Genomic DNA, 26,341 nt, shown 5'->3' on the forward strand with positions numbered 1-26,341 from the left:
TCTTTTTAAGGAAAGGAAGATTGGTGATATCACGGGTCACGTGTCAGAACGTGATTGGACAGAGTTTGGAGCATGCGCAGAAATGAGAGAATGATCAAGAAGCGTGGCAATGTTAAACGTGGTTGCTGTTTGCTGTTAAATAAAGGTTCTAGTTATGTTCTTCCAGAATATGTTTCTTTATGAGTAACCCACAGTACATATAAAGAACGCAACATTAAGTGCAACTTGCAATCAATGATCCAGTAACTGAAGAGACAAAGCGATTTGGCAAATTTATAATTGGTTTAAGTTATAACTTAAATTGATGCAAAAGTTAACTGAATGCATAACTTTAATTATGTTAATACTTGATTTTATGAGGTTATTTAAACAGGGATACCGGAGTAATGATCTTAATCGAAACAACGTGTAGATCTAGTGTGGTATTAATAATTACAGAAAATGCTGCTATCCAGTTGGCATTTACTACATTTTATAAAGATCCGGGAGTCGTTCTACCGTTATATTGCCTGGATTGGGAGCATGCCTTATGAGAACAGGGTGAGTGAACTTGGCCTTTTCTCCCTGGAGCGACGAAAGATGAGAGTTGACATGATAGATGTGTATAAGATAATGAGAGGCACTGACTGTGTGGATAGCCAGAGGGTTTTTCACAAGGCTGAAATGGCGAAAACAAGGGGCACAGTTTTAAGGTGCTTGGAAGTAGGTACAGAGGAGATGTCAGGGGTAAATATTTTACGCAGAGTGTGGTGAGTGCGTGGAATGGGCTGCCGGCAACGATGGTGGCGGCGGATACAATAGGGTCTTCCATGAGACTCTTGGATAGGTACATGGAGCTTAGAAAAATAGAGCGCTATAGGTAACCATAGGTAATTTCTAAAGTAAGTACGTGTTCGGCACCGCATTGTGGGCCGAAGGGCCTGTATTGTGCTGTAGGTTTTCTATGTTTCTATATTTACAACACGCAATTAAAAATAAACACAGCTACAGCTCGATCTGTTTATAGATTCACCTTTAAGATCAGGAACCGGAAACATCGACCGACAAGGAAACGAACATTTCGGTGCAAGTGAGCAGCAATTGGCAAATTCCTTCACTAAAGGTCACGAACTTATCTCAGTTGAATGCCCACATCGGAATGTGTTTTTCCAGGGCCTTGAAGATGCCATTTTAACTAATATTTTATTCTGGTTCATATGCTTTGCCACGAAGTATTTTTAATGCAAAGATATATCATATACTATTAGTAAGAATAATGCAAGCACGGATCAGTAAAAACATATAACTGCCTAATGTTGCCGTGGTGACAGCGCAACGCGACAATCAGGAGTTATGAAAGATCGCGATAAAAGCAGAGACTGCTCAGAGCATCGCGATATTAGAGAGAGCGAGAGGGGAGTGAGGGGAGAAAGATGGCGTCTAAGCTTAAGTGTAGAGTCGAGAGTTTCTGAACTGGGATGGTGGCGCTGCCGACCCTCGACCCTTCGGCTTTATATGTGCCCGTGATTATTTGTTATCAAACGGTTGCCGTTGCTTTGTAAATCTCCCCGCCCCTCCCCTGAACATTGCTCAGCCTTCCTGCCTTCCCTTGGGCTCTCTTTGGTGCCGCCCTCTCCCCACCCTTCAGGCCGCTGTTTTATTCCTATGTTACCGCAGCCTGCGAACCCCGCGTTTGGTTGCTCTACATGTCGTTGTGTAGCCATCGCGGTGCAACAACAGCAGCTGAAAGTGCTATCGTCAACCTCCGAGTGTGTGCGAGGTTCACGGCAGCAGTACTGCCACCGTGCCCTTTACTATCTCCCTCGTCGTCATGACAGGAGAGAAGGCGGAAAGGATTTCCAACGGTCGCTCGGTGCGTAGAGATCATAGGCTTTTCAAAGAAGAGACTGAGGCTGAGCAAGACGACGAAGCGACTAGGACTAAAAATCGGGCTAAACTATTTTCGAACCACAAACTGATCAAGAGCCCGGCTTCCACCACGGAGGCGGCAGCGGCCAGGGGTGAGGATTTCCCAGTCCACGAATGCGTTTTTAAAGGCGATATCCGTAAATTGTCATCATCGATAAGGACTCACAACATAACTCAAAAAGATCTCCACGGTGAGTTTTGTCACAGTGCTAATGAACTCTTCTGGGAGAGCCTCGAGGTAGTGTTCACAAATTACAGTTGGTTGTATGTGCTCTCGTGTTTTATAATTTAAAGTGAGTCGTAAATCTGAAAGTGAAATGTTTACATCTTTGTGGATTCTTAATAAATGATTATGGACTTTTAAAGAAACGACAAAAATAGCGGCTAATAAAATGGAATGTTCTTAGAAGGAAAGGAATAGAATCTGTTTAGTAGTAGGCCTTGTGTATCCGTTTTTTGAAAACTGCAGCTCTTAAAAAGTTTTTTAGAATTGAGGGAGAGTATGACAGGCATTCAGGGTTTTGCATTTAAATCACCTAGCATTTATATGGCGACATTTTCATAATGATTTGGAAAAGGGCAGGTGTTCTTAAATTTGCTGATGACACTTATACTGAGTGGAAGAACAAATTGTAGAGGGTATGTAGAATCTTCAGAGACATATAGATAGGTTGTGAACAGACAAGGATCTGGCAGCTGGTAAGTGTTGACAATGTTGGTAAATATGAGGTCACCCATTTGGAAGGGAAAATAGATCAGGTTAATTAGACAGGACACAAGATTATTCAAATTGTGAAAGATTGCCTCATGTTGTATAGGGGGGCTTGAAGGTACAACAGAAGGCAAATGGAATGCTGGTCTTCATTGATAGATGGATTGAATTTAAGAGTAGGAAGTTATGCTGCAACAGATTTGGACAGATTATTGATGAGGCCACATCTGGAGTACTGCATTCAGTTCCTGTCTCCTTGCTCCTTACTTGGCGGTGGGGGAAGTCATATTGGCTTGGAGATGGTACAGAAGAAGTTCATCAGATTGATTTGTTAGCCTGTAAAGAGAGATTGTGTTGTCTGGTAATATACTTACTGGAATTCAGAAGTTTGAGTGGTGATCCTATAGAAACATATACACATATGAAAGGGATTAATATGTAAGGTAAAGGTGGGAAAGTTGTTTCTACTGGTAGGTGAGACTAAGGTAACGGACATAGTCTCAAAATTCAAGGGGAATAGATTTACAACAGAGATGAAGAGGAACTGATTTTTCCAGAAAGCAGTGAATCTGTGGAATTCTCTGTGCAGGGAAGCAATATAAGATTTAGTAAGACAGATTTTTGCATAGTAGGGGAATTGAGGATTGTGGGGAAAGGGTAGGTAGATGCAGCTGAGTCAATGGCCAAATCATCCGTGACCATACTGAGTGGTAGGGCAAGCTCGATGAACCAGATGATCGACTCTTGCTCCGATTTATATTCTTACAGTACTTGTCAGTTGGGCTTGTTTCAAAAGCCTTCCACTGGTTATGTTTAATTTGTGCGTATTTGTAAATTATTTCAACCTCTGATGTTGATTTTATACTATTTTTCTTTAAAAGTAACCACCAGCTGCTGGTTACAAATCTTTGCACCTTGGTTTTTCCTTACTAACTTTGTCAAACCCCTTCTTGACTTTGAACACTGGAGTAACTTCTTTCATAATCATCTTTTGCCTCACTTTTTTTAGTCTCTTTCATTTGAAGTCCAATATCAGTAAATTACTTCAACATTTTCTCTAGGACCTTGACACAACAAGTTTATTGTCCTGATTTGCATAGTTGCACATACAAAGGCTTGGTTTATTGTGGTCTGTGATGAATGAACAACACTAACCATTCATTATTCTTAACCAGATTTTCTATGGGCTTTCACCCTGGACAATGTGGTTAGACTCAAAGTAGTGCTGTCCTGATGATAGGAGATCAGTAACTTCAGTAAAAAGACTCTCAACAGACATTTTTAATGAATCAGGCTAATAAAATATAAAATAAAAACATAAATACTGAAAATACTCAGCAGGATGGGGTGCATCTGTGAGAATTGTAACAGTTCCTGGTCAAAAATGCTGTGTTGAGACAGGGAAGAGCTAAAGTAAATCTTGTTTAGATGTTGGTGGTCATTGCTGATGGGATTAAAAGCAGAGTGATCATAGGGGTACAAGAAACTGCAAATGTTGTAATCTGGAGTGAAAATCAAACTGCTGGGTGAACTCAGCGGGTCAGGCCATGCTTGCAGAAGCATATCGATGATCGACTGTTCTTTTCCCTCAACGGATACTGTGAGTTCCTACACCAGTGTTTTTTTTTGGCTGCCAATAAGTTTTTAATAAGGGTATCTTGTTAATGAGTGAATGGCAGCAATTAGAGAGTGGGAACTTGGACAAAAGAATGTACCTTTCCTCAATAAGTATGTGACTGACTGAAAATGATTAACAGTAGATAATCTACACTCTGGCCACTTTATTTGGTACACCTGTACACCTACTTGTTAATTCAAAATCTAATCAGCCACTTGTGGCACCAATTAAATGCATAAACGTATGCAGACATCATCAGCAGGCTTAGTTGTCACTTAGACCAAACATTGAATGGGGAAGAAATGAGATCAAGTAACTTTGACCATGGAATGATTTTTGGTGCCAGACAATGGTTTGACTGTCAGAATTTGCTGATCTGCTGAGATTTTCACAAATAATCATCTCTATATAGCTTAAGAGAATAGTGTGGGGGAAAAAAATTCAGTGTATTACAGTTCTTTGGGTAAAAACACCTTGTTGATGAGAGAGGTCCGAGGAGAATGGCCAGACTGCTTAAAGCTGACCGAAACCATGTATTACAACAGTGGTATGCAGAAGACAGTCTCTGAACACATCAAGCTGAAGCTTGAAGTGGATGGGCTACAGTAGCAGAAGACCACACCAGGTTCCATTCCTGTGTGTAACGAAGTGGCCACTGAGTGCATTTTGGCCTTGTCTAGTTATCTCCACAGGGTCAGATTTTTAGAAACTGATACTACAAACCTGACAGCATACTGGATGCAGCAACGGCTGTGACCTTCACTAATATTCTGAAGACTTGATCAAGGATTAGGTGCATTTCTAACCAGGCAAATCCAGTAACCTACAACTTTGACATTAATCAGCAAAGTAAAAATTTCTCTGAAATGTCTTGTGTTCTAACATCAGGACACTTCCAATTTTGTCAACTATTATTGTCTATATTAATTTAATTAGCAAAATGATGGAAAATATTATCAATATTGTTATCAAGTGGGTAATTATTCAGCAGTCACTTGTGCAGGACTTTATTTGGTTTCTTTTAGAACCATACTGTTTCTGACACCTTTGTAGTCCTGGTCAAAGTAGGAGCAAAAAGGTTACATTCCAGAGAAGAGGATCAGCAGATCTTGATGTTGCACAGCAGGAGATTGGTACAGTACATCAGGGGTGTCCTAGACCTTCAGTTGTCTTATCAACATTCAGCATTTCACACCTCCACAATTCTTTAGGAATAGTAAATGTATTGTTTACATTTTTGAGGGCTATTTGTATTTTCTTCAGATAATAGCTTGTGCACACATGCAGCTTGTCTGAATACTATTTGCAACAAAAACTCAAATATCATTTAAGTATTGGTGGATGAACATAATCATCATTTAATTACCATCTCCACCTCATCCTGACATTCATTTATATAATGTTGGTATTGCCAAAGCTCCTGGCATTGACATACTGTGGGTCACTATTAAACAGAAACTTAATTGAATCTGCCACCTAAATGCCTTGGTTACAAAACAAAACACAGATTGGGTGTTCTTTGTTTGTGACCTATTTCATGATTCCATCTACTAAGCTGATAGAAGTGATGGAATATTTGCCAGTGGCCTGAATGGGCGTTACTTCAACTATGTTCAAAGCTCAATTCCAGTTAGGCAAGGTAGCTGACTGGATTCGCTGACTGACTGTAATGCCCTGAAGTAACTTGTCAAGGTTTCTTCAACTACATGGGCATGGTCAAAGGGACTTGTTGTAGCTGGAGGTTTGTCATTAGTGATATTCTGCATGGCTCTGTACTGGGACCTCTGCTGTTTGTATATAAGTGACTTGAATGGAAATGGGTGGGTTAGTAAAGTTTGCAGATTAGTGGTGGTATGAATAATGTAGAAGATAGGCAAAGAGTACATCAGTGGAAGATGTGGGTGGAGAAATGACAGATGGTGTATAACCCAGCTAAATGTGAAGTGTTGCATCTTTTGTAGGTCAAATGCAGAGAGGCAGTACACTGTTAAGGATAAGACCTTAACGGTGCTGATGAGCAGAGGGATCTTTGGGTCCAAGTTTATAGCTTCATCGGGTTACACAGGTTATTAGGATGGTTAAGAAGACAAACAGCATACTTGCCTTTATTAGTTGAGGGATTGAGTTCAAAAGTCAGAATGATATATTGCAGCTTTAAAAATCTCTAGTTAGGCTGCATCTGGAGTATCACATACAGTTCTGGTCATCCCACAATGGGAAGGGGGTTGGAGAGGGTCCGGAAGTAGTTTACCAGGATGCAGCCTAGATTTGAGGGCATGCTCTTTTATGAGAGGTTAGACCAGGGGTGGGCAAACTTTTTGACTTGAGGGCCACAAAGAGTTTTAAAATTTGACAGGGGGGCCAGGAGCAGATGGACGGAGTGTTTTGGTAATACACCTCATAAGAGAAAATAAAATATCATGGGATATGTAGAAAACATGTGCTTTAATTTCAATTGAAAATGAACAAATACATTACAACAAAATATCTGTCTTTGAAGTCCCATGGTATTTAGCTATTTATTGAAATGACTTTTAAAACACTGAAAATTAAATGAATAAAATACAGCTTTTTTAAAATAGTAACAGTTATTATTTTAAAGCACTGAAAATTCTGTTATCCTTCAAGATATTATCATCATCACTCTCCTCCTGACTTTCTTTATTTCAAAAACGGTAGGAGATGCAGGTCTACTTGTCCTGCTCCTTCTTATTCAATTGTCCCCTGTGCCAAAACTCAACAACGACCCGCACAATGACAAAGCAGGGAGAGCGCGCCGGTATGCGGAGCTCTGTGCTCGCAAATCCCCGCAGGCGATCTCTCTTAGCCGGAACGCTGGCTAATTGTGAGCCGGTTCGGATGTGCCAGGAAATGGGTCGCCACAAGGTCACAAAGTATAGCGCAAATGTGGAGTAATACGCTGCACCTCAACAAAGGTCAATGTATATAGAGTGCGTCATCTATTGGGAAAACGCCAGAATTGCGGGGAAAAAACGTTAACAAGGTTTATTAATATAATTTCATCAAGTTCTGCGGGCCGGATTAAAAAGCTTAACGAGCCGCATATGGCCCGCGGGCCGTAGTTTGCCCATGCCTGGGTTAGACACACTTGGGTTGTTTACTCTGAAACAGTGGAGGCTTTGGGGAAATCTGATCAGAGGCTTATAAAATTATGAGGGGCATATATAGAGCAGACAGACAACATTTTTTCCCAGGGGTTGAAATGTCTAGTACCAGAGGGCATGCAGTTAATGTTTGGGGGGGGGGGTGTAATTTCAAAGGAGATGTGAAGGACAAGTTGTTCTACATGGAGTGGTGGGTGCCTGAAATGTGCTGCCTGGCGTGGTGGTAGAGGCAGAAACATTAGAGACCTTTAAGAGTCATTTAGATTGGCACATGAATGTGAGGAAAATGGAGGGATATGGGCATAGAGTAGGCAGAAAAGATGAGTTTAGTTAGCCATTTGATTAATTTAAATGATTTGGCACAACATTGTAGGCCAAAGGGCCTGTTCCTGTACTATACTGTTCTATGTTCTCTGCTTAACATCTCCTGGATCCATGAGGTACAGCTATGTGCAAAATCCTATCCAAGTCGATCATTTTCTTTCTTAACAAATCAGTAAATCCGTGGAGCCTGAATCCCGTGTTAATTTACCAATGAATATTTTCTTGACGTTGCCATCTCACTCCTTCAACTCAGTATTTATTGCTCTTCACTTGTTTTCTATGGTTAATGTCTGTTTTAATATGCTACTACAATTGTCATAGTAAAATTATTTCAATACAGTGAACCAAAATTAGACTGCTTATGTACCTTTGGAAAAATACTGTTTTTAAAAATGCAGAAGTTTTCATTTATTTCTTTCTGCTTCATTGAAATGTTCTGTTTCAGATTAAGTGAGATTAAAATGCTGTGGATTCCGGTTAATTTGGACACCAGACCAGTACATTTTGACCCTATTAAGCAGTTACCCCAATTAGCTGAAGTTTCCTGGAAAAGTATATTTTTTAAAAAAAAAAGAGACAAATTGAGTAACAAATTGTGTGTTTAAATGAAATGCAGAACAAATTACAACACTACCAGTACTACTACTGTACTATAAGAGTTGGTGTGTAATATTTATCAAGGAAGGAGTTCATCCAGTTTTTCCTGCTGTGTTCTTTTTGATTGTCAATACCTTCAAATTCTTCATAGCTTGTAACTTGAAGTACTAAAATTGTTTCAGTTTCATGTCTGGCTGTTTCTGACGTCTCTAACTTGAATGCTTGAAACCACAGTGAGCAAAACAGTTCTGAATTATCTTGCTGCTTATTTCTCGCCCAATATCATTGACAGAAATTGGGGCTTTTTGAACACACATGCAACTGATGCTATTTTAAAAAATGTTCTCTTGAAGTATAGTGTAGTGTCTAATGGTCACGCAAGTGCAAGTGACTGATGCTAGTTAGAAACTGTTCGGCAGTAGTCTCCTGCCCCATTTAAATGGCATAATGTCCCAAATGAAGGTAATCCCAGCTACTTTTTCAATTAGCTTTTGTTCTTTAAGAGTTGTCCCAAATAAGCAGCTGTCCTGATTAACCAAAATCCACTATAAATAGTTCAGTTATTATCTGGTATTTTAACTCACTCAGTTTATTGATGCCATTAATAACTACTATGTTGCTGACAATTTTCTACATCTCTGTTTCTGCATCTTGTCTTTTCAGGAAACACACCCTTGCACCTTGCTGTGATGTTAGGGCACAAAGGTATGTACTTTTGTTTCAGCGTCTCTTTATCAGTGAGGTTGCACTTTTTATTGAACATTCAGCTGAAGGCTAGATTGCGTCAACATTTGATGTGTTGGATGGCTCATTTTTCAAGTTTCAAGACATTGGATCTTGATGGAATAATTATATTTTTAGCAAAAAATGTAAGATTTTTTCTATTTTCATTGCACTTGAATGAACTGCAATCATTATTAGAATTTTGAGTATAAGATATGTCTTCAATGTTTTGTATTTACTTTTGTTAATTTTAGTACTTAGAATTAAAAAGATTTAATTGTTATCAACTGACTTTAAATTTAGTTTTTATGTAGTAGAAGGGCTCTTGTGATACACTTTCTTGATCCAGTTGCTTCCTATATTGCATTCAGTTAAGATCATCAATTTTGAAACCATTAATTTAAGTTTGTCAATAATTGAATTGACTTTATTTCTTACATTCTTCACCTACACGAGTAAAAATCTTTACATTGTGTCTCCGTCTAAATGTGCAGTCATAGTAATTTATAATAAAAAGAATAGTCAATGTAACATAGAAATACACTCAAATCAGTGTGAGTTAATCAGTCTGGTGGAAGAAGCTGTCCTGAAGCCTGTTGGTCCTGGCTTTTATGCTGCGGTACTGGTTCAAAGGTACAATTTATTGTCAGAGAAATGTATAAAATATACATCCTGAGATGCATTTTCTTTGCAACCATCCACAAAAAGAGGTGTGCCCCAAAGAATGAATGACAGTTAAATGTTAGAACCCAAAGTCTCCCCTCAGCCCCCCCCCCACACATAAGCGGCACTGAGCAGCAATCCTCCCCCCCCCCCCCCCCCCCACACTGGCAAAAAAAAGTAAACATCGGCACCGCCACCAAGCATTCTAGTGTGAACAAAGCAATAACAAGGACACAGACTTGCAATTACCCTAAAGACTTCACATTTCATATGGTATTTAACATCTTGTAGGCTCTGTCCCCCTAATAAGGGAGAAAGAGGTGTCTCCATTTTCCCAGCGAGTGGGGAGCCATAACAAACATCTGGCTGGTTTATGACATCAGAAGTCCATTACGTCGTTTTTATCGAACTCTGTGCCTGAAGATCACAAAGATCTCAGGTCTTCAGGCACATAGCAGATATTCTGACCCCCCCCCCCCCCCCCCCCAACAATACACGAGTCTCCTGTCGGGACACTGACCATCGATCTGCCTCCAGAGCCCCGAGATCCTAGGCCTCCAAATTCAAGCTGGTCTCTTAGGCTGAGCCTTTGGCGTGCCAAACAATGGCCAGTTATGGAACCCTGAGAGCAGGTACCATTCCTGCAAAGAACTATAGTCAGCATGTTAGGGTCTTCAAAAGAACTGTGAAAGGGAAAAATAGAGATATTAAAGATGGAAATGGAGCTGTTTCTGAAGATGCAAGCAAAATAATTGTCTTTAGGCACCATTAACTCTCCTAAGATCTCCTGGATGGTAGCAGCTGGAATACATTCATAATGTTTAAAAGACACTTGGATTGGTACATTGATAGGAAAAAATTAGAGCAATGTTTTCCAATGTGATCCTTGAGCTTGATGATTTTTTGCAAGAGTTAAGTCCCTACACGCAACAATGTTCAAATGGTTTCTGTTTTTTTGTGAGTATGTGGTTTCCTGCACTGAAGCCTCTTTCAACAAGGTAGCAGGATGAAAATGCAATGAATAGCAGTTTGGCCCTTCTGCAAAGACCAGGAAACCTCTAATGACAGTGTAGCCACATACCACAAAAGCTGACATTCTTGAAAAGCATTTTTGCTGCTATTTCATTCTGAATTTTATTTCTTGCAAGCTCTCTTCACGTTCTTCCACCTTGCAAAGAAATGGGTTAATTACGCAGTCTAGAATTTCCAGGTTGTTTAACTCCTTGAATCAGTTCTGAAAATCCCTTCAGTGACTCCTGGTGTGAGTAGTACTCTTGCAAATCACCATCTGTGAAAGAGAGTGCCATACTTTCCATGCGGGGAAAATGAGAGAACATTCTTCTCCCAGTGTTTTGCTTATAGATTTCCAATTTTCTGATAAAAGTGGGCACTACACTTTTTCCTTGGATTCAATAGAAATTCACCTCTACAATTTGACTCTTGGGTTAGTGTTTGGGTAAAGCTAATTGAGGTTTCTAGCTAAACAATTCTGCCAAAAACAGTAAACAGCTTAGTGGTGAGTAGGTGCTGCTTCATGCACTGTCAGTGGCATCTCCCATCAGTGTTATTATTGAGAGTAGACTAATTGGGCTGGATATTTTCTGCTTTTGTGGGCAGACTATACTTGGGTAATTTTTCCATGTTCTGTGGTAGATGCCTTGTACTGACATAACTTGCCTAGAGGCACTGGAGGAAAAAGTTTTTATTACCACATCAGGTGTGGTATATATGGCTCCATAGTTTTTGCTGCATCTAATGCTCTGAGCCATTTAATGATATAATGTGGAATCAATTGGATTGCTGGATTCTGGCTCCTGTAATGGTGGAGATCTTGGGAGGAAGCCAAGAGGATCAGCTATTCAGTACTTCTGGATAAATGTAGTTGTAGTGCTTGTGGTGGGCTAATTGAGAAGGGGATACCTTGGAGATTCTTTCATTTGTCAACTATCATTGATGGCTAAATAGAACAAAAACAGCAAAATTTCAATCTGACAACACACACAAAATGCTGGTGGAGCACAGCAGGCCAGGCGGCATCTATAGGGAAAAGCGCTGTCGATGTTTCGGGCTGAGACCCTTCGTCAGAACTAACCGAAAGGAAAGATAGTAAGAGATTTGAAAGTAGTGGGGGGAGGGGGAAATGCGAAAATTTCAACCTAGGGTGTTTTGAAATTGCGTAGCTCATGTTTTAATTATTTAGCTCATGTAGTCATGTATGCACTTACACATATTTGAAACTTGCTCGGTAAAGACTAATGGAAAACCCCTTATTCAACATTCCTGCATTCCTTTGTGGCAGACAGGGTTTTGTCACCTTGAGGACACTTCTATCAATTTTATCATGGATAGATGTATTTGTGCCAGTAAATTGTGGGTGTGATCAAGCATTTTATCCCATCTGTTGGCTCACATGCTACTTGTTATAGACCCAGTCAGTCTCTCTGAACTTGCTCACCTTGGTCAATGCAGTTACTGTCCCTAAACTGGAGAGAAGTCTCTCCCTCCAATTAAATATTAATCTGCCTTTTTCTTACCAAAGTGCATGACTTCACACTTCCCTACATTATCTATTTGGAAATCCCTATAGTTTATCATCACTGGATGCCAGGCTCCTTTCTTTCTCCTAGCAGATTATCAGCATTTTCATAGAAATATAGAAACATAGAAAACAGGTGCAGGAGTAGGCTATTTGGCCCTTTGAGCCTGCACCGCCATTCAGTATGATCATGGCTGATCATCCAACTCAGAACCCTGTACCTGCTTTCTCTCTATACCCTCTGATCCCTTTAGCCACAAGGGCCATATCTAACTTCCTCTTAAATATAGTCAATGAACCGGCCTCAACTGTTTCCTGTGGCAGAGAATTCCACAGATTCACCACTCTCTGTGTGAAGAAGTTTTTTCCTCATCTTGGTCCTAAAAGGTTTCCCCTTTATCCTTAAACTGTGACCCCTCGTTCTGGACTTCCCCAACATCGGAAACAATCTTCCTGCATCTAGCCTGTCCAATCCCTTTAGAATTTTATATGTTTCAATAAGATTCCCCCCCCCCCCCAATCTTCTAAATTCCAGTGAGTATAAGCCTAGTCGATCCAGTCTTTCTTCATATGAAAGTCCTGCCATCCCAGGAATCAATCTGGTGAACCTTCTCTGTACTCCCTCTATGGCGAGAATGTCTTTCCTCAGATTAGGGGACCAACACTGCACACAATATTCTAGGCACAGTCACACCAAGGTATTGTACAACTGCAGTAGAACCTCCCTGCTCTTGTACTCAAATCCTTTTGCTATGAATGCCAACATACCATTTGTCTTTTTCACCGTCTGCTGTACCTGCATGCCCACCTTCAATGACTGGGGAACAATGACATCCAGGTCCTGTTGCACCTCCCCTTTTCCTAATCAGCCATCGTTCAGATAATAATCTGTTTTCCTGTTCTTGCAACCAAAGTTTATCCACATTAAATTGCATCTGGCATGAATTTGCCCACTCACCTAACCTATCCAAGTCACCCTGCATCCTCTCAGCATCCTCCTCACAGCTAACACCGCCGCCCAGCTTTGTGTCATCTGCAAACTTGGTGATGCTACTTTTAATTCCCTCATCTAAATATATATATTGTAAACAACTGGGGTCCCAGCACTGAGCCTTGCGGTACCCCACTAGTCACTGCCTGCCATTCTGAAAAGGTCCTGTTTACTCCCACTCTTTGCTTCCTGTCTGCCAACCAATTCTCTATCCACATCAATACCATACCCTCAATACAGTGAGCTTTAAGTTTGCACACTAATCTCCTGTGTGGGACCTTGTCAAAAGCCTTTTGAAAATCTAATTATACCACATTCACTGGCTCTCCCCTATCCACTCTACTAGTTACATCTTCAAAAAATTCTGTAAGATTTGTCAGACATGATTTTCCTTTTACAAATCCATGCTGACTTTGTACGATGATTTCACCTCTTTTCAAATGTGCTATTATCACATCTTTGATAACCGACTCTAGCATTTTCCCCACCACCGATGTCAGACTAACCGGTCTATAATTCCCCGGTTTCTCTCTCCCTCCTTTTTTTAAAAAGTGGGGTTGCATTAGCCACCCTCCAAACCTCAGGAACTAATCCAGAATCTAAGGAGTTTTGAAAATTTATCACTAATGCATCCACTATTTCATGGGCTACTTCCTTAAGCACTCTGGGATGTAGACGATCTGGCCCTGGGGATTTATCTGCCTTTAATCCCTTCAATTTGCCTAACACCACTTCCCTACTAACATGTATTTCCCTCAGTTCCTCCATCTCACTAGACCCTCGGTCCCTTACTATTTTCCTGGGTTTTGTTCCATGTAATTATGCCAAAGATTGCTTTTCTCTTTGAGCTGGATCAGAGCTCAGCTACTTGAGGTGTGTTACAACATGGCTTCTGATGATTTTATGTGGAAATGGTGTACTCTACCAAATTAAACTAGGTCGGTACTATATTCTACATTTGTTAACATGTCTTTTTTTACATATGCATCCATTGTGTACATTTAGAGTCATAGTTATAGAAAAGTACAGCACAGAAACATGCCCTTTGTCAATGCTGAGCCATTTAAACTGCCTACTCCCATTGATCTGCATCTGGACCATAGCCCTCCATACTTCTACCATTCATGTACCAATCCAAATCTTCTCTTAAACATTGAAATTTAATTTGTATGCACCACTTGCAGTGGCAGTTTCTTCCACACTCTCATGGCCCTTTGAGTGAAGAGGTTTCCCCTCATGTTCCCCGATAAACTTTTCACTCTCACCCCTAACCTATGACTTCTAGTTGTAGTCCCACACAACTTCAGTGGAAAAAGCCTACTTTCATTTACCCTAGCTATATCCCTCATAATTTTGAATATCTTTATCAAATCTCCTCTCAATCTTTTACATTCCAAGGAAGTCCTAACCTTTTTCAGTCTTTCCTTGTAACTTGGGTCCTTCAGACCTGGAAACATCACTTCATTATTTCAAGTAGATACTGAATTGTTTAAAGCTGCTAGGTCTTCATTTAGCAAGCAAAGTTGAGCACTTTCAAAGTTGACCTAGAATGTAGTTTAAGTAGTTACTGTGAAGTGTACTTGATTGGTGTTTTTAAGCTGTTAACTGAATTTTTCTAAAACCATTTTTTTGAATATCAATTCAAAAGATGACACAGCTCTTCTGAATTTGTCAACTACATTTTTTGTTTGACCAGTTAACAGCTCCACACGTTAAGAGTATGGTGAGTTTTTGTGATGCTTTATGCTGGTTAAGGAAGGAATGATTGCTGTTGTTTTTGTCCAGACAATGAAAAAGATTTGCAAAAGCAGGAATCATCGCATAATACTGAGTATAATGATAAATGGGCTAGTGACTTCATTGCTCAATTAACTTGGTAACTTTTTATTTCCCTCATAATGGTTTGAATTTGAAATGTAATAACAGATACTTATAATTAGGTTTGCATAATATGATCTTTATTGTAAACTCAGTGATTTGTTTGTATCTTGGCATCACCATTCCAACTACTTATGATCCTTGGATTAAGTGTCTGAAAAAATGAACTAGGACTGCAGACAGAAACATAGTTTTAACAGTTTGTGAGAGGAAGTTTTGATGCTTTAAGTATCGTTAAGCTTTTATATTGTAACATCTTTTGTAATCAGGAAGTCTCAATTATGTCATCCTTAAGATTTTACAATACAGGTATTTTAATGCTTTGTTTTACAATAATGTTTGTCATTTTCTGATATGACTTTTAAATGTTTATCAAATGGGCTGGGCAAATCTAGAAAATGATTAAAAGTTTCAAGTGCTGTGAGTTAAACAACTGGAATTTCTTTGCCATGGTGCAGAGCCATAGATTAAGCAAGCAATTATCCTATCTCTCAATAACTATTTGAACAGCATCGTTCAGGGATATTATAGGAAAGAATTTTCCCAGAAAGAGAACTTACCATAGAGATACGAGACTGCAAATGCTCTAATGTGGAGCAAGAAAACAAACTGGTGGAGGAACTCAGCAGGTCAGGCGTTGTCTGTGGAGGGAAATGGACAATTGATGTTTCGGGTTGAACCCCTTTATCTGGATAGAAGAATAGAGAAATGGCCATTATAAAGGAGTGAGGGCAAGTGAAGGAGAAAGAACTGTCAAGTATTAGAAAATATATCTTGTAAATTTTATAGATACAATGATAATACCTGGCAGCTGATTGACAGCCCATGAAATGTGATCATGATCATTTCTGGTGAGGCTAGGTGGCCAGAAAGCTCATTGGGATCTCGCTGCTAACAACGTTCCTTCAGTTGACATCTCTGGATAGATTATGAAACTATGTATTTCACTGCTTCGTCTTTTATGTTTTTCATCTCGATGTGATTCTATAACTGCTGGAGCCTGGAATTTGCAATTTGGCCATTGTTGGAGTGTTTCAGTCCTCTGTGGCCTCTGAGTGGATTCCAGGATTCAGAGACACCATGCAGGAACCTTCAAGATGTACTAACAAGCTGGATGAACTCAGCAGGTCAGGCAGCATCCATTGAAAGGAGCAGTCAATGTTTCGGGCCGAGACCCTTCGTCAGGGCTCAAGTCCATCCAGCTTGTTTGTACTGTTATGATCCCAGCCCCCTCCTTTGTGAGAATCGCAAGAGCATCAGTTGAGGGGGGGGGGGGTCAGTAGACCCAGGAAGTGGGAGAGAGAGAGACGTGCTGAATAGACACAGGAAGTGGGAGAGAGAGAAACGTGCCGAATAGTACGTTCCACCGGGATGCCAAATAAGGCGACAGTGACTATTGTCTCATGGAGACCACGTGTAAAGCCCTCGGGCAAAGTGGGCTGGTTGAGAGGGAGATTGCATCATCCCAACCTGATTGACACCTGCGACCCCGTGAGGAAGTATAAAGGAGGGTCTAAGGGGGACAGCCCCTTCAGACGCACCAAGAAGACACGAGAGTGATGCCATTCTGAAGGAAGCCATGTGCGTTAGATTCCAGGATTGGAATTTGTGGCTGGAATCACGGAAAACTGCTTTTAACTAACATCGGGGAGGGGGAACCCACGCTCCACCGATTCAACGGAAGCTTCATAAAGACCCGGCAAGTCTTTCCTCTTCTCTCCAATCTCTCTCTCTCTGTCGCCCCACGTGAAACCCAGCGATTCCCAAAAGGCTGAAGCCTGCAGACTTCTGAGTGGCTTTTATAGTTCCAACGGACAATATATTATCCCCTAGACAACAGTAGAGCTCATTTCTTAATGGTGAACATTACTATACCCGCGCTTTAGATTGAGTATTGACGACGTGCATTATCTGAATGTTTGTATTATCCTTACTTTTGTGCCCCTTTTCAAATAAAAACGTTTGAAAATAGTGACATCAGACTTCAACGGACCTCTCTATCTTTGCTGGTAAGTTATCCAGTTATGGGATACGTAACAACTTGGGTTTCTCGTCTCGGGATTTGACACCAAATTGAGAGGCCAGTGAATCGGGCTTGTAAGTCCAAAACTTGAATCTGGTTACGCGGGTAGCCAGACGGGAAACCAGCAAAGATGGACGTGGGTGAATTTATGAACAACCCGACTGTGAGGGCGCTAGAGACGGCCACCAAATCAGACTTGTTAAATTTGGCGAAGGGGTTGAACCTCGCAGAAGTGAGGTCGTCCATGAAAAAGTGGGAGGTGAGAAGGGCCATAACTCAGTATTACATTGGGAAGAATGTGTTTGAAGATGAGGTATTGGAAGATATCCCTGACAAAGTACCATCAAGTGGGACGGTTCAGTTAGAGGTGGAGAAATTAAGGTTGGAACATGAAATTAAGTTAAAAGAGCTGGAAGCGGCTGAGAGAGAAAGGGAGCAGGTGTTCCACCTAAAGGAGCTAGAGGCGATCGGGACCATGAGCTTCATCTTAAGGGGTTAGAGGTGAAAAAGGAGCAGGACCAAGCCGAGAGGCAAAGACAGCATGAAATTCAGCTAAAGGAGCTAGAAGCAGTCGAGAAAGAGAAGGAACGGGCCGAGAAAGAGAAACAGAGGCAACATGACTGGGAAATGGAGAAGATGAGGAACGAGCGAAGAGATCAAGGGTTAGACCGAGCGGAGCGGTTTAGTGGTAGTAGGGAGTTGAGATTGGTACCCCCGTTTGAGGAGACAGATGTTGATAGTTATTTCTTGCTTTTTGAAAAGGTGGCAGTAAATCAGAAGTGGCCAAAAGAGCAGTGGGTGGCGTTGTTACAAAGTGTGTTAAAGCGGAAGGCCCAACGAGCATATGCGGCATTGTCCCTGGAGGAGGGAGAAGCGAAGATTTATGCTGAAGTAAAGGAGGCCATTCTCCGGACTTACGAATTGGTACCTGAAGCCTATAGACAAAAGTTTAGAAATTTAAGGAAAGGGTGGAATCAAACATATACTGAGCTAGCCCATGAGAAGGGGGTGCTCTTGGACCGTTGGTGCACCGCGGAAAGGGTGGACGAGGATTATGGGCGTCTCGGAGTTACTTTTGATTGAGGAATTGAAAAGTTGTGTTCCGGAGGAAATCTGGATGTATTTGAATGAGAAGCCGGATAAGTCCATTTCAGAATTTGCTAGGTTTGCGGACGAATATGTCCTAACCCACAAGACAAAGACTTCCTTGAATAAAGGTCCCCAGAGAGACCGTGGGAACGATCGAGAAAGTCCGACGAGTGAGGCAGAGGTCCCACTGAGAGCTAGCGGTAAGGTTGAGGGGGAAAGGCAAGACGGCCAGAGGTTTCCGGGTTTGACTTGTTTTAATTCTGGAAAGGAGGGGCACATTGCATCTCGATGCTTTGCTCCGAGGAAAGAGATAGGAAGAGGGAAAGCCGCAGTCCCTATCGGATGTGCCGTGGTAATCAGTAAATCGACCAGAGAGCCGAGGGTAGACAGAGTACGAGAAGGCTCTGAGAGTTGTCTGTCACACGGAACCGTGTCTGTGACGGGAGGGAGACACACCAGTTCCTGTACGAATCTGGAGAGACACGGGGGCTGCGCTGTCGCTGATCAGCAGTAAGGTACTAGAATTTGGTCGGAAAACGGGCAGGGTAAAGGTAGAAGGAATAAATAAAAGGATAGAAATGGTGTCCTTAAAGTCATTCTGGATTGTGAGCTGGTGTATGGATCAGTTGAAATAGGGGTGCCATCAGAATTCCCGAGAGCTGACGTGGACATCCTGCTGGGGAACGACTTAGCAGGGGGTAAGGTTTGGTCAGCAATGCTGTCGACCTGCCGACCGGCGAGTGTGGTGGCCCCGCCCCTAGCGTCCAAGGGCTATCTCGCAGGCGCGGTCACTCGCAGCATGTCGAGAGAGGCAGCTGAGAACGAGAGCAGTTTAAATCTGGCCAGTTTTGATTTGGCCGAGACGTCTTTGCTGACCCTGTGCCATGAGGGTTTAGAGGATGGTAAGATGAAGAGTAGTAAAGTGAAAGGGGGTAAGGGAGAGGAGATAGATCTGCCCTTAGCGAAGAGAAAGGTCCTAAAGGTAGGAAAAAAAGATGAGAAACAGATAAAGCTGTTAAAAGGTCCAGAGTTGGACATGGATGATCTGTCTGGTTTGGCAGAATTGTTTGAAGAACTTGAGAGTTCTAAAGGTGTTCCCGATAATGAGGTGAGGGCAGTCCTAGCTGGAAAGGGTACCCTTGCCTCGAAGGAGTCTGCTGAAAAGGCCGAGGAGGTTGTTTCAGCTCACAGGGTTGTGCCTTCCCCAGGTGGGAGCTACCCAGAGAGTAACTGGAAGGATCGGGGGGAGTTAGAATTTGAAAAAGGTACGGGTGTTGAAAGCCTGGAAGAGGCCAATGTCCCGTTTGAGTGTGTCCAAGATGGGGATGCACGTGGTGCTGAACCTGGTAACGGAGCTCAGAAGAAGTCTGAGGTATCTGATTCAGTGGAACGAGACCGTCCTTGTGGTTCAGATAGACTTGGTTCAGTGGGAAAAGGGTTAACCTTGGTAACCGTGGGAAGTGTGATTTCCCCGGTGTTTGTACTCGAAGGTGGGTTCAAAGTTAACGCAGAATTTAAGAATGGGGGGATGAGGATTGTTATTGAAGGAAACGGAAAGTCTGTAGTTTCCAAATCGAAGGAAGAAATCTTAAACCTGGCAGATCGCTCAGAGTGAGCCGGGAGATAGCGGGGCCCCCCACTCTATTGTTATGCCAGGATGGGGTGTAAAGAGGCTGCCTTCGAAATGCTACTTGAGTGAAGAGTTCGAATTAAACACCAGTAGCCTGAAGGGTACTGACAGAAGGGCCAGCCACCTGGGTAAAATCAAAGAATTGGGTGGAAATGGTCTAAGTTTGGGGCATGGTGTTGCTAAAATAACCCCGATGAATGAGGCGGGTGGGAGTTCACCACGCAAAAGTACTCAAGTTCCCCACGGGGGGGACTCACTGGAAAAGAGGCGACGGTTAATGGGGATGCCATTGTTAGCCAGCAAAGCAGGTTGAACGGGTTTGCGCCAAAGCCTGTGAATAATAAAGACATCCCCTTTGGAGACCTGCTGGTTAAGTAAAACGACTGAAACGATTAGTATTCACATAAACTTTTGTAAATGCACCTAAGCTAAGGCCACACCTCCTTAGCTTTGTTGCTGAAGGGAAAAAAATAAATAGGTGGTTGTTGAATTGAAGTCTGATGCTACAAGACTTTAGTACGGTACGCGATGTTAAGATATTAAAGAAAGGGACACTGTAATCGTTAACTATTTAGATACTGACTTGAATGTATAACAGTAGTACTCTGTGAAAAGAAAAACTTGTGTATTGTGTTAGATTCAAAAATCCTGTAAGACTGTGTACCACTCCGTTTTAACCGCTGGTAAAAACGTTTTTAAGAGGGGAGGTGTTATGATCCCAGCCCCCTCCTTTGTGAGAATCGCAAGAGCACCCGTCGAAGGGGGGGTGGGTCAGTAGACCCAGGAAGTGGGGGAGAGAGAGAGAGACGTGCTGAATAGACACAGGAAGTGGGAGCGAGAGAAACTTGCCGAATAGCACGTTCCACTGGGATGCCAAATAAGGCGACAGTGACTATTGTCTCATGGAGACCACGTGTAAAGCCCTTGGGCAAAGTGGGCTGGTTGAGAAAAAGATTGCGTCATCCCAACCTGATTGACACCTGCGACCCCGTGAGGAAGTATAAAGGAGGGTCTAAGGGGGACAGCCCCTTCAGACGCACCAAGAAGACAGGAGAGTGATCCCGCCGTAGTGGGATGCCACTCTGAAGGAAGCCACGTGTGTTAGATTCCGGGATTGGAATTTGTGGCTGGAATCACGGAAAACTGCTTTTAACTAACATCAGGGAGGGGGAACCCACGCTCCCCCGATTCAACGGAAGCTTCATAAAGACCTGGCAAGTCTTTCCTCTTCTCCCCAATCTCTCTCTCTCTGTCGCCCCACGTGAAACCCAGTGATTCTCAAAAGGCTGAAGCCTGCAGACTTCTGAGTGACTTTTATAGTTCCAACGGACAATATACTATCCCCTAGACAACAGTAGAGCTCATTTCTTAATGATTATTATTACTATACCCGCGCTTTAGATTGAGTATTGATGACGTGCATTATCTGAGTGTATTAACCTTACTTTTGTGCCCCTTTTCAAATAAAAACATTTGAAAATAGTGACATCAGACTTCAACGGACCTCTCTATCTTTGCTGGTAAGTTATCCAGTTACGGGATACGTAACAGTACGTCTTGATTTGACCACAGCATCTGCAGTGTACTTTGTGTTTACGATGCAGGAACCTTGTAGCTAGAAGACTGTGAGCCAGTGTTTGACTCCATTTTGCAGATTAAAGCTTCCTTTGTTCACCAATTAAAGTGATGGGGGAGATTGAAATGCCAGCTGCCTGCCTTATTATTGCTGGTGAGATCATTCTGATACAGGGGAAGCTGCCGTTTTATCACTGCTCTGTTATGGAGAGGGAGAACGTTTCCCAGATTTTCTGCATTTTGGATGTGGACTTGGCCTGTGGACTTTTTTTTTTCCCTCAGTCTTGTGGGGTATTTTTTTGGTATTCAGTGTTTTTCACCCGATCTTTTTCATTTTTCTGTGTGTGGGGAGGGGGATTTAGGGTTGATGTGCCTGTACAATTTTTGTTTTGTGCAGGAGGTTTGAGGGATTGATGATTGTGCTGCCATTCTTGGTTTCATGGCTATCTGGAGAAGAAGAATTTCAGAGTTGCATACTTTGATAATAAATGGACCCTTGCCCTTTGACCCTTTGTGCTATATTTAAGTTTACAAAAGAGAACATGTGGTGCTGAGTAGCTTAGTTCTAAAATGCTTGGTGCCTCTAATAAAAACAAGATCTCCTGATGCTGGAAATGGTAAGCAATACACAAAATACTGGAGGAACTTAAGTCAGGCAGTATTTATGGAGGATAGGTGAATGGGATGAGGGTGACATTGAAAATCAAAACAGCAGACACTAGGAATATAAAATAAGAGGTTTTGAGCTGAAATTCTTATTCATACTCTTGTTTTAATTTTACATTTCTATCTGCTGTTTTGATTTTCAATGTTTGTCTCATTTCAATATTTCCTTCACTACATAAGTATATACTGGTTGAAAATATTCTGGAATGACTATGCTTGCCTGCTCTATAACTTGTTTCTGTCATATTGACTACTATGGTTGGTCCTGGTAGCCTGTTCCATGCACCTACCACTCTATTTATTAAAACAAAACAATGTGCCTTCCGAACCTTTTAATCTGCCTTTTGCTTTAACTGCATACCTTCTAGTATTCAAAATTTCTACTATGGCAGAGAGGTTCTGGTTTAAATATTGGTGCCTGTACATTTTTTTGTGTATTGTAAGCGCCATCCCCTCAGAAAATCCCTCAGGAGCTTTGTGTTCATGCTGACCATAATTTTTCCCTTTAGATTCTGATCAGCACCCAACCTACTCTTTTACTTCAATCACCCCGGCTTCAAATAGCTGTACCATAAGAAAATCATCATTGAAGCAATCTAGAACCCTGTAAAGATAAATCTCTACTGTGTCCAGAGTGTCTGTGCTAGATACTTGTAGTATACTGTACTACAGTGTAATTGACACTTTATCAATCAGATGTCAAGTCTTGATGAAAATCCATGATCTGATTAACCACAAATGGGTATTCTGAGAGAGAAAACTTTGCCATTCTGAGGCATCTGAAGGCCAAAGTCCAATAAAGACCCCATGACCTTTCTTAAAAAGAGTAGGTGGAAAGAGCATGAGATTTAGAAACCTGTGAATTTTATGATGTGATCAGAGCAATCTTTAGCACACAAGGACCTATCCTGACAAGAGCCAAGAATGGTAGAGGTATTGATGCTTAGGTTTTGGAGCTTAATGATTAGTTTTAAGGAGATGACAATAGGTGCAGGAGTAGGCATCTTCACTGTCCAGGTGTACCAGGGCTGATGAGCCAGTGAGATGGCATCTGATGTGGACCTGGTATGATGGTAGGCAAATTGGAGAGCATCCCAGTTGCTCCTCAGGCACGAGTTGTTTTGCTTCATGAAAACCTCAAGGCAGTGGATTTAAGTGCTACTGCATGATAGTCATTGAAGCAGGTTACCACGTTCTTCTTGGGCACCAATCTAATTGAAGCCTGCTTTAAGCAGGTGGCTACCTTAGTCTACTGAAGCAAAAGGTTAAAGTTCTTAGTGAACAGTCCAGCCAGTTGATTAGCACATGTGTTAAGTAATCAGCTATGTACACTGTTGAGGTCAGATGCTTTCGTGGGTTTTCCCTCTTGAAGAATACTCTCTCGTCAGCCTCAGAGACTGAAATTACAAGGTCATCAGTGGGCTGTGGGAGTTTGTGAAGATGTCTTCCGTGTTCTTTTGGTCAAAGCAAGCGTAAAATCTTATTGGCACCTCCTTGAGTTTACTTTGCATGAGGTGATAGCATTCAAGCCCTGACATGGCTGTTGAGCATTCTTCTGGGATTCAAGCTTGGTCTGAAATTGTCTTTTTACATGTGAGATGACTTTCCAGAGGCTGTACCTGGACCTCTTGTACTTCCCTGGGTCGCTGACCTGAGCACCATCTATGTGAAATTGTACTTGGAGTAACAAAATGAATACTGCATTGTACCAGAGTAGTTTGCTAGCTGTGCAACATTATGCTGATGGACCTTGAGTATATGACAAACTGCAAAAAAAAGAAGTGGTTTCAGTTACTGGACGGATGTCAAGTGCATTAATTAAGCAGACTAACAGAATGCACCCTATTCCTGAACTGGCACAGGTAGATAACACTTGTTTATAAAAGTAACAATGCTGTTCTGTTTTTTCGAAGTTACCACCAGCTCATGTGCAGTGATCTTCCCTTGCAGCAAGTAAAATAAATGTACATTTGATTGATCCACTCTGAGTTAGTTCATTGTTCTTTTTTATCAGACGTAGTTGAAAGGTGCTCATCACCAATCTAGCTCTCAGCTGTGTATGGCTCTCTTGATTCATCCAGGGCTTCTTTTTGGGAAGACTCTGATTTTGTGGGGGCACACTCATCCATGAGTGATTTTATAAGGTTCATGACAACAGTTATGTGCTCATTCAGATCTCCGATGAGTCCTTGAACATGGTCCTGTTCACCGACTTGAACCAATCCCATACCTTTCCTCTCTGCCTCCCATGACCACCTCTTTGTTGTCTTCGCCTCTGGTGCCTTGTTTTCTTGCCTCTGCCTGTATGCAGGTAGGAGGAGGGCAGCCAGATGATCAGATTTTCCAAAATGCTGTCTAGGGATAAAAGAGGCATTTCTGATCGTAGTGGAACAGTGGTCAAGTGTGTTGGGACTTCTGATGATATGTTGATGATAATTGGGCAGCAAATTCTTCAAGTAATCCTAATCAAAGGCAATAATGTGAAAGGCATCAGGTAGGCTTTCTTGTTTGCTGATCATGGCACTCAATACATCAAGTGCTTGCTTAACATCTGCCTTGGGCAGTATGTAAATTGTGGTCAGGATTATGGAGGAGAACTCTTGGTAAGAGAATGGATGTACCTTGAAAGTAGCAATTGGCATACCCTTTTTGGTAGTCGGCCCTCCTTAACCACGGGTTCCACATGCGAGGATTCAACCAACAGTGGATCGGGGAAAACCTGGAAGTTGTCTGTCCAGCACTTGTGTTTGAGCATGTACCGACTTTTTTCTTGTCATTATTCCCTAAACAATACTGTATAACTACTTGCATAGCATTAACATTGTATTAGGTATTATAAATAATCTAGAGATAATTTAAAGTATACAGGAGGATGTTCATAGGTTATCATGGATCAGGAATCGGAAAAGGAAGTTCTCAAATTTGGAACAGGTACATCCGGTGTTAATTTGCATCAGTTAGTCAAATGTTTGTTTTAGTATATAGTATATATTTTACCTTTCTATGCATATAAAAAAACTTAAGAAACATATGTATTTCAATAATTAAACCACTGTGTTGCTTAGTAATAATAGTAGCTTTCATTGGGGCAGTGCCTTCACATGTTCCATTATTCTCACTTTATCCTTAATTGTTCTGATTGTTGACCTACTGTAGCCTAATGCTTTTCTAATGACCGATGGAATTTCACTTCTTTCCGATCACTTTATTATTTCCACTTCATTTTCAATCGTGATCGTTTTCAGAACAGAAACGCCACAGGCGGAGGTCCTGAGCTCCGCCGGGTTCTAAAGTCTACTGCATTGAGATGGGTTGTATAAGCTCCAGAGCTCCGCCGGGTTCTAAAGTTCACTGACTTGAGCATTCGTGTTTTTCGTTAACCGCGGGGGATCCTGGAACCAATCCTTCGTGGATAAGGAGGGCTGACTGTACAAGTAATTTTGACTTCTTTTCATAGCAACCTACTTGATCCAAACTCATAAAGAGAAACTCTGGGAGCACATAAACTCTGAAGTTCTAAAAATTTTATAGAGAAGCTTTGAATAAATTGTCTTGTTTCTCTGGACTTAGATGAGGATCTTAAGATGTAATAATAGTAATCATTTTAGACATTTACTTGTGGCAACCACGGTGGGGGGGGGAGCTAAGCTCCTGCTGTGCATTCCCCTGAAGATTAACATGCCCACTGTCTTCTGATGCTCAAGATTGCTCACTGAATTGAATTTTGGACTGACTTTGAACTCCTGGAGACAAAATGACAAGGCCTGGTGATAATTCCAAGACAATTTGTATGTGGCCTTTGTTTTTGAGATTGTGTCCAGTAAGAAGGATTGTGGAATGAATGCCCTTGGATTTGGCTGCCTCACAGAAATTTGTTTATTGAATGCTGCTTACCTGTAAATTAAAGTCCATGATGACACCTTCAACTGCATTTCAAGAAGTCTGATCATCTGGGTGACTTCTACCTACATACAAGCAGAAGCTGAAGAGCAAAACTCCAAAGTTAAGGACCTCTACGAAGATTTGGCACACTATGTAAAACTTTGACAAACTTTTTTGATGTGTAGTGGAAAGTATTGACTGGTTGCATCACAACATGGTATGGATACACCAATCCCCTTGAACGGAAAAGCCCATTTTAAAAAAAGTGGATCCAGCCTAATCCACAATGGGTAAAGTCTTTCCCACTATTGAACATAATCACAGGAAGCACTGTGGCAGGAAAGCAACACCCATCATCAAGGACCACCCCCCCCCCCCCCCCACCCCAGTCCACCATCCAA

At 41.7% G+C, this 26,341-nt stretch overlaps 1 protein-coding gene across 1 annotated transcript in view; it reads left to right on the top strand.

The window, feature by feature from the left end:
- The first annotated feature begins 1,372 nt into the window (after positions 1–1,372).
- The window catches only part of ankrd13c (ankyrin repeat domain 13C), a 94,147-nt gene continuing 69,178 nt past the window's right edge, over positions 1,373–26,341 (top strand). Inside the window, exons 1-2 of the mRNA XM_059984348.1 lie at positions 1,373–2,099; positions 8,948–8,989. Of these exons, the coding sequence (XP_059840331.1) occupies positions 1,811–2,099; positions 8,948–8,989 (331 nt within the window). The 5' untranslated portion in view covers positions 1,373–1,810. The remainder of the gene's footprint in view (positions 2,100–8,947; positions 8,990–26,341) is intronic.

Source organism: Hypanus sabinus, chromosome 11 (genome assembly GCF_030144855.1).
Source record: "Hypanus sabinus isolate sHypSab1 chromosome 11, sHypSab1.hap1, whole genome shotgun sequence".
Lineage (NCBI taxonomy): Eukaryota > Metazoa > Chordata > Chondrichthyes > Myliobatiformes > Dasyatidae > Hypanus > Hypanus sabinus.